The 9,486-nt window shown below is 39.8% G+C and overlaps 3 protein-coding genes across 3 annotated transcripts; all 3 read left to right on the forward strand. All coding sequences in view use genetic code 12, as the record gives it.

The window, feature by feature from the left end:
* Positions 1–1,082: 1,082 nt before the first annotated feature.
* PSN45_002356 (uncharacterized protein) lies at positions 1,083–3,912 on the forward strand (the record flags this gene model as incomplete). Its single annotated transcript, XM_066157853.1, has 2 exons — positions 1,083–2,584; positions 2,952–3,912. 2 exons carry the CDS (start codon positions 1,083–1,085, stop codon positions 3,910–3,912), a joined length of 2,463 nt encoding a protein of 820 aa, XP_066013950.1.
* A 180-nt stretch (positions 3,913–4,092) lies between these two features.
* On the forward strand, positions 4,093–5,331 carry PSN45_002357 (membrane dipeptidase (peptidase M19) family protein; the record flags this gene model as incomplete). Its single annotated transcript, XM_006689072.2, has 1 exon — positions 4,093–5,331. The coding sequence occupies one exon, from the start codon at positions 4,093–4,095 to the stop codon at positions 5,329–5,331; it is 1,239 nt and encodes a 412-aa protein (XP_006689135.1).
* A 2,329-nt stretch (positions 5,332–7,660) lies between these two features.
* Positions 7,661–9,239, forward strand: PSN45_002358 (uncharacterized protein; the record flags this gene model as incomplete). The annotated part of the gene is made up of 1 exon (XM_066157854.1): positions 7,661–9,239. A coding segment is annotated over one exon (1,579 nt), but the record flags the coding sequence as incomplete, so codon positions are not given.
* Between the last annotated feature and the right edge of the window lie 247 nt (positions 9,240–9,486).

A 9,486-nucleotide genomic window follows, 5' to 3' on the forward strand; every position in this document is an offset into this window, starting at 1 on the left:
GAATCCCAGGATTGATGTCTGAAAATATGGACCTATGTTAGAGTTCGTTTTGGGAGGCACCCCTTTCTGATTTTCTGGCAGCATAAGAGAAGTAATACCAAAAGGAGAGTTGCCTTCGGATGGAGATATGTCCGGGCTGAAGAAATTTCTTCTTTTGAAGAAGATTTTCTCCACACTGAAATCAATGTCATGATGTGGATTTGGCACATCGTCATCACCATCGTCATCTTGCCCTACGGCTTCTATTTGAGTTGCTGAAGTTTCTTCCCGAAAGGTGGAGTTCTCTAGATCATGAAGCAAATCAATTGCTGGAGGGGTATCTATGTGTGTTTTCTCATGTACTTTTCTTGCATCGTTTCGTGTGAACGACTTCGTACACGTACTGACTCTGCATCGCAAACGTTTTGTAGGATCATGACTCAGCATATGTCTTCTCAAATGATCTGATCTTGAAAATACCTTACCACATGAAGTATAGGAGCAGGGGAATGGTCCTACACCACGCTTTCTTATTCGTTTTCCCATCATACTTACAACTTTTTGTTTTCAGGGAAAGTCGCAGCCGAGTTGCGATAAGATCATTGAGATCTGCAATATAGAATAGGATTGACTTTCATCGTCTTGTTAACATACGAACATATCAAGGAGAGCTTTATTACACACTAGATTTATTTTTGAAGTCAAGACAAACACTTTCATTTGTAGATGAAAAAGTAAGTAGGCTACCTAATCATCCTAAATAATTACATTGAAGGTTTCTCCTCGTATTGACTTGAGTTTCGATTTGTAAACCCCATAGGTATGCGGTCTATTTCTTCTGGTTAACTTGGTTTTTAGCCCCTGTGGTGGTGGAATGGGGGAACTCGCAGCAGATTACCTTATCAGCTTATCTAGTTGATGCAAGCGCGCACTAGTTTATTGGGGGGACACTGCGTTTTATGGGGGGACTAATGTGTTTCCTCTGACAATTAGTTTTAAGGTATTGATTGATAAGAGCAATGATAAGAACGGTAAGCTATAATAGGTGTTGAACTAGCAGCAATCTTCAACTACTTACATATTCGGGAGTAATCACACAGATAATGAGTGATATAAGTGAAATAAAAATGAACAATGTTCATGAAGTCGTCTCAGTACATGGCTCTGACAACGGTAAGTCAGCTCTTGAAGAAATGCAGCTTTTGGAAGATGCTAGACCTGTTGATCACATGTTAGAAAGAAGAATCTGCCGCAAGTTTGATATTCATATCTTGCCTGTAATTGCAGTTATGTACTTATTTAATTCTTTGGATAAAGGCAACATTTCGAATGCTAAAACCAATGGTATGGATATTGATATTGGAATGCTGGGCAATGAATGGAATAATATGTTGTCTATTTTCTATGTACCCTTCGTGATGGCTTCATTTCCATTAATTTATTTGATGAAAAAGTACACTGTTGCTAATGTTATCCCCTTCATGATGTTCGGTTTTGGGTTGGTTACTTTATTGGAGGCTACCGTTTTCAACTACGGCACTTTCCTTACTTGTAGATGGTTTTTGGGGATGTTTGAGTCAGCTTTCTTTCCTGGAATTATCTATTACTTAACAACATTTTACAGACGTGATGAAATGGGAAGGAGATTGTCTATATTTTACGCTGCTATGAGTTTTTCAAATGCATTCTCGGGATTATTGGCTTATGGGGTATTCCAAATCAAGACTGGGTCTTTGAAAGGTTGGCAATATCTTTTCCTTATCGAAGGAGCGTTGACTGTGATTATGTCGGTTATCTCATTCTTTTATTTACCAAGGTCAGTTGAGAAGTGTAGTTTCTTAACGGAGGAAGAGAGAAAATGTGCAATTTGGAGAATTGAAACTGATTCATCTTCCTCCAGTCAAACAGAAACTTCTATCAAAGAAGCTGTCGAGATATTCAAACACCCTTTCACTTACTTTTGGTTATTGCTTGAAGTTTGTATTGGTGTTCCCCTTTATTCTATTACCAACTGGTTTCCCGAAATTATTCAAAGAATGGGAGAAGGAACTGTTATGACTAATTTGTACACAGTGGCACCAAATGCATGGGGAGCTATTTCTTTGCTTATTTTAGGATTCTGCTCAGACTTCGCTAAGGTTAGGTCTGCTTTTATTATGCTTAGTATTTTGGTTACTTTAGTGGGATTCGTAACATTCTACACACTTGATCCTGCAACACAAAAGGGTGCTGCTTACTTTTGTTGCTTCTTGATGACTTCTGGTAGCTCTGCGTCTTCAGTGTTGACTTCCATTTGGTATAATAATAATATCCCAAATCAGAACCACAGAGCGTTAATGACAGTTACTGGTTCTGCCTTCGGAAATGCAGCTGGTTTGATTTCAACCAACATATTTTTTCCTAGAGAAGCTCCTAAGTACGAATCAGCTATGATTATCACTGCTTGCTTCGGTGCAGTTGGGATCTGCACAGTAGGAGTGATTCTTGTGTCAATGATCATTATGAATAGGAAGAGAAATAAAGAAAGTGGAGAGAAGTTGACTTACAGAGACATCCCTACGTACGAGTTGAAGGAGAGTTTTTTCAGTAAGACGTTTAGATGGATGTATTAAAGCCTTAGTTTCCTAGTTTAAATCTAAATTGATAATGTAAGTGCCTAAAAAATCTGTTCCTAGATAGGTAACTCAACAGTCCCCCCAGACCCCCCTCTGCTGAAAATCATATTATCAATCACGACGACCAGTGACTGCACAAATAAAGTCAAAGAGAGAAGTGTTTTTGGAGCCTTTGCAATTTATAACAAATATCGCTAACTCTTGTTTCTCTATTAATATCATATATCATGGAATACGTTATCGTTGGGTACGCATATAATATCACGAAGACACCAATTAAGTGTTCAGGACTAACTCAGGCAGATCAGGTATTGTTGGTTTATACACCGCTTATCATTTACTAGACAAATGCGATAGGAACGGCAAGAGTATCGTTGTAGTAGCTGAATACTTACCTGGGGATGAATCTGTAAACTTCACATCTCCTTATGCTGGAGGAAATTTCAGTTGCATCAGTGGAAGTGACAAAGAAACCTTAGAGTACGATAAGTTTACATATATCAATTTGTTGAAGATAAGAGAGACTTTGGGTGGACCTAGTTGTGGGTTGGACTATTGCTATTCAACTGAGTACTGGGATGAAATCCCCCCAAAGGAGAAGATCGATAACTTGCTAACTTACCTTGAAGATATGAAGATTTTGGGAGCAGAAGAGCTTGTTAGAGGAACCAAGTATGGAATTAGATTCAAATCATTTAGCTTCAACTGCCCTGTATTTATTCAGAGTATGAAGCGGTATTTAGAAGAGAGAGGAGTACAGTTCAAGAGACAAAAATTGGATCATATCAACCAAGCATTTTGTACTGATACCAAAGCTGTTTTCAACTGCACCGGTCTAGGCAGCTTTAAGTTATGCGGTGTCAATGACTCAAAGATGCATCCAGTTAGAGGACAAGTTTTAGTAGTGAAGGCTCCACATATCACAGAAAACACTATGAGATGGGGAAAAGATTATGCCACCTATATTATCAAACGACCATATTCCAACGATCAGCTTGTTTTAGGTGGGTTTCTCCAGAAAGACTCGTGGGCCAGTGAAACATACCTGGAGCAAAATGATGACATTTTGAGAAGAACTACTGAGCTTGTTCCAGAGATTTTAACCAAAAATCCCACAGGTCATAAGCTTGAAAATTTAGAGGTGATGCGATCTGCTGCTGGCCTTAGGCCCTTCAGAGAAGGTGGTACCAGAATAGAAAAGCAAATAGTTAACGGGAAACCATTAATTCACAACTATGGTGCAGCTGGTTACGGTTATCAAGCAGGGTTCGGAATGGCAGCTAGGGCAATCAGTTTTTTGCAGGAAGCTAAGCTTTAGATTTTCGATAATATACAATATGAAAGACTTAGAAGTCCCCCCAGAGTAGATGATTCAAAATTGTGGGGACCCTGGGACCCCCCATAAATTATATATATGGGGGGACTCACAACACCGATTCTGCTCATTTAAAAAGGTTGCAAATCCCCTTCAAACTGATAACATTCAATAAAAAGTATCATGCTGGAAGCAAAGGAAGTAGTTGAGATCTCAAAAGCAGATCCAGAAGTTGTATCTAGGATTAAAAATTTGTCTAAAACAGTTCCAATCGTTGACACCCACAATGATTTCCCATATTTATTGAGAGGCCAATTACACTATGAGTTTTCCAGTAATGGAGACTTCGATTTTAACCATACAACGGCGCATACAGACTTAACCAGATTGAAGGAGGGAGGAGTTGGGATCCAATTTTTCAGCTGTTTTATTGAGTGCCAAAATGAAGACAGGTATAGCCAAGATTTTAATGTTCCTAACAGTGCTGTTAGAGATACTTTAGAACAAATTGATTCTGTTAAAAGGCTATGTGCAGATTACGAGATAGCAGTTGTTTCTAATTCAGAGGATGCTTTGAAGGCATTTAATGAGGGGAAGTTTGTTGTGACTATGGGAATTGAAGGGTTACATCAAGTGGACATTTCGTTATCAGTTTTAAGGTTGTACTATGAATTAGGAGTTAGATATGCTACTTTGACTCATAACGGTGACAATCCTTTTGCTACTTCAGTTTCATCAGTCACAGGTGGGTTAGAAGATAAAGGTTTAAGCAAGTTTGGCGTTGAATGTGTGGCAGAGATGAATAGATTAGGGATGATCGTGGATATTTCTCATGTTAGTGACAAAACCATGAAAGATACTTTGAAAGCAACCAAAGCACCTGTGATGTTTTCTCATTCATCTTGTTATGGCGTGACTCCTCATCCTAGGAATGTGTCTGATGAGGTGCTTTTACTATTGAAGAAAAACAGTGGAGTTATCTGTATTAATTTCTACAATCCTTTCATTACCCAACTGGAATCTGGGGAAGCTACTATTGAAGATGCAGCAGATCACATTGCTCACGCTATCAATCTTGTAGGATGGGACTATGTTGGGCTTGGTTCAGACTTCGATGGATGCAGTTCAGTTCCGGTAGGGTTAGAGGACGTATCGAAGTATCCTGAATTGATTGCCAAGGTTCTCGAAAGAACCAATGGAACTGATGAAGATGTTGCTAAGCTTATGGGTGGTAACGTCATGAGAGTTTGGAAAGCTAGTGAGGTTGTAGCTGCTCTGTTGAGTAGCCAACAACCTAATGAGGCAAATTGGGAAGATAGGGATTGGTACGTCCTTGGCTATGGTTACCCTGAATTGTTTCCTGGTGCATTGCAGTTGAAGGAGACTAAATTTAGACCCACTATGAGCTGGGAATTTCTTTAGAGATTTTTTTAGATAAATAAACAAGTCTTTTGAGTGTATGAGTCAGAACTCGTAAAGCGGACGATTTGGCATTGGACAGTATACTGATTTAGACTTGTATCGGCCACTCTGACTATAGTTTCGTAATATAAAATTTAAGATAATATGGTAGTTTATTTGAAGCTTCTCGTGATTAGATTTACAACTCATGGGCTTGCCGGGATAGAAGGATTGTTTACAATAATATGCAAGCCAAAAGTCTTTTCATACTCTTGATAGGGCAGATTGATTGACAGTCTTGTCCATCATCTACAACATTAAGTATGTGAACTTAGGGGTAAAATGCAGCCAGCTAAGCATTTCTTTGTCGGTTGTATCTCAAGGTGAATTGGGCCATGTAACCACAGCCACGTTGGATACTACTCTCTTCCAGTTGAACGATATTTCTTTGATTACTTCTCTTTGCTGTTCTAATTGGATCAGCTTTGACCCCTTTAATCTTATATAATCCTGCTCACCCTTATATTATCCAAAACTTGTGTCGTGTGAGGGACGTGGCACAATCGGAGACAAACGCATAAATACAACAATGACGTCAGACAACACATTTGGGAACATCACAGTACAATTGTGTACTTTCAAAGTAATTTTCGCCAGCAAGATGCTAAAAAAAGAAACAGAAGCGCAATATGGCTATAAATAGATACTTTTCATCACAGAATAATCTGTAATTTAAACAAAATGAAAGGAGAGGTTATCTTCGAGCAAAGCTATGTAGAAAAACGATTTGATAAGAAAAGTGGCTTTGGCTTGTCTTTGGAAGTTGCTAAATCTGTTGATTTGTTCGACACCAAGGCACACCTGAAGCTGCTGAAGAAAATGGCTGGCCGATAAGAGTCAAAAATTTCTTTTTAGGCGTGTATGAAAGAAACCGAGCTGTACTTGGAACAGCTTGTTCTCAATTTTGAGAACAGTTAGGCATTCAAAACTAGTTCCAAGATTCCAGAAAGGATCAATTGCGAGGTACACTGCCCTGCTTGTAAAGAGTTTCCCTTGAGTTACGGTTTCACTTGGAAATCAATTGAATTTAGTATGTTAGATTACTTTTTGGCCAACAATAGTCCGCGTCTACAATAATTATCACCCTTTCCAGAAGTTCCTGGTCGTAATAGGCCATCATTGCTCCTTTTCTTACCCGGATAATATCTGCCAAGCTTTTCAAAGCTGACTTTTAGGAAGGAATTAAGGGCGCAGTAATCGTACGAGTTAGTACAGTTTAAATGTGCCAATAGGACATGTATCAGTTCAAGTGCCCAATGATTCCAAAGAAAAAGGACTAGTAGTTTGCGGAGGGAGTTAACTCCTTAAAATCGAAATACGTCATATCCCCAAGCAACACTAGTAACTATCTTAAGACATATTGATAGTGAATTAGGAATAGGGTATTAGTAATGCATAAAAATATAGTTTGCTGATGACGAAATCGATTGTACGATAAATTCGAAACAGGAAAGCTACAATTTGTCCAAAGCAGGAACAGATTAATAAGACGTTAAACTAGTTATTCACGAAATGGGCCTCCCTTTAAACAGAGTGATGAGCATTAAAGCAATAACAATGCACAATTAGTATTTTATTCAATTGTTTAATTTTCACAATTCTAGGTACGAATGCAAATCTGAAATCTAATTGGGTATTTTAGCCTTGATAGAATAGAGATATAGATGCTTTTGTGTCCAGTGCACGAAAAGAGATGCGCGCAAGTACCCCCTGTTTTTGGCTGCAGGAAGTTTCTCGCTCGAAAAAGGTAGCTGTGGGACCAGAAGTAACTTCATTAGGTAAGATATTTAACCGTATGCCATCTTGTACATCAGTAATGAAAATAAGTTGAAGATAAAGACACGCGTGAGCTTGTCAGCTCCCCAATTAATCCTTCCCTTATTCCTTCTTTTGGCTCAAACTGAAATGAACTCACTTATTAGCTATTGAACCATCCCATTGAAGAAGCAATGTATCTTAATCAGTACAACTCACGGTCTTCCAAACCAACCTTTCTGGCTATTGGGAATAGTAGACATTTAACCACCTGATTAGAGTTTCCTTTCTTTTGCAAATATTATAGGGGGTATGATTTTCAATTATTCAAGTTCCCTTTCAAGTTGTCAAATTCCAATAAACCCTTTGTTCTCCTCTCAAAATGGGGCATGAACTTGTCTTGCTGAAGCGATCCAAAACTGTACAAGCAAGCCTGATATTCTACTGATGAGGCAACTGACAAAGTGCTATCCTTTATGACTAAGTCCAAGATATAAAAAGACCAATATTTCAGAATGAATGGCAACAACGCAAGATGCTCTTTAGATTGATATTGATTTGGTATTTAAGTCTTCCTTTTGTTCTTGGATCCACAGGATGCTCTCCTCCATCTACCAGCAGTGGGCTTTCAGTTGATTACTTTGATGATGTGGCCTACAAAAATATGAATACTGCTTATCTTAACGTCATAGATTCAATGACCCCAGACTATACCAATAATGGAGTTAGTGATATTAATTTTTCATTTACTGGAATTACCCAAGTGACATCAGCTGATGCTGATAGTACCACGGACTACCGAGATGTTTATGGTAGAAGCACAAACGTTGTCAAGTTTGGTTTAAGACTTTCAGGATATTTTCTCGCTCCTGGAGATGGGACTTACACATTCACTTTCACAGAAGCTGACGATTCAATAGCCATGACTTTGGGTGGGGCTACACAAGACTTAGACTGTTGTATTGGCGCCAAAGAACTTTCACTAGGAGGGTCACTCAAGGCTAATGGAACCACTGGTGGAGGCTCCACACTGTCTAAATCAAAGGTATCTATGATAACAGGTAACTATTACCCGGTGAAGATTATTTACTACAATAGGGCACCAACAGCAGCTGGAATGACACTTCAAGTGACTTATCCCGACGGTTCCACGCACACAGATGATATTCCATGGTACTATTCTACAGCCGATGATGAAGACTTGTGCACCACCACCACCACCACTAATATTTGGACGGGAACAGATACTGAGTATTTTACTGTAACAGGATCGGACGGCGATGTGACTGTTACTATAGAAGTACCAGAAACTACAACCACAACTACTGATCCATGGACCGGTACAGACACTACAACAATCACCCACTACCCATCCAACCGAAGTGATCCTGTGACTGTTGAAGTCAAAACTCCAGAATCAACAACCACTACAACACATATTGGATCCGTTGCCACAACCTATACTGTTACTCCTTCAAACCCAAGTGACCCAGTGACTGTTGTTGTTGAAACAACTCCTGCTCCATCGAGTCCTTCTTCATCAAGTGTTAAGCCATCAAGTGTTAAGCCATCAAGTCTGTCCGCACACTGGTTGAATTCAACTACCTCAATATCATCTTCGAACACTCCAGCTCCTTCTAGTCCTGCTCCTTCTAGTCCTGCTCCTTCTAGTCCTGCTCCTTCTAGTCCTGCTCCTTCTAGTCCTGCTCCTTCTAGTCCTGCTCCTTCGGGAAGTGTCATCACTATTACCACACCATGGACTGGCTCTGCCACATCCTTTTACACCACAACCGGAACCGATGGTAAACCAACTGTTTATAAAGAAACTCCTATACCAACTATTACCACACCATGGACTGGCTCTACCACATCCTTTTACACCACAACCGGAACCGATGGTAAACCAACTGTTTATAAAGAAACTCCTATACCAACTATTACCACACCATGGACTGGGTCCATTACTTCATCTTATACCACAACCGGAGCCGATGGTAAACCAACTGTTGTCGTTGAAACTCCAGTACCTGTTGTCACTGAAAAAGATGTCACCACCATTATTTTGCCATGCACCTGCAAGGAGCCTTCCACTACAACCACAACTGGCGATAATGGTAAGAAAACTGTTGTCTGTAACATCCCACACTCATTAGTGTCCACTGTCGTGGTCACCGAGCCATGCACAAATGCGGCAGGAGATGCTACAGTCACAACATATACAACGTTCACTTGCGCCGCTGCCGTGACAGCTAACCCTGCTGAAACCGATGCTCCAACACTTGCTAAAGGTAGTGGTTCTGGAGCTGCTTCTGAAGCTGCTTCTGCCGGCAATGGCTCTGACACTTCACCAAAAGAAATCTC

The sequence above is a fragment of the Yamadazyma tenuis genome, chromosome 2 (genome assembly GCF_029203305.1).
Source record: "Yamadazyma tenuis chromosome 2, complete sequence".
NCBI lineage: Eukaryota > Fungi > Ascomycota > Pichiomycetes > Serinales > Debaryomycetaceae > Yamadazyma > Yamadazyma tenuis.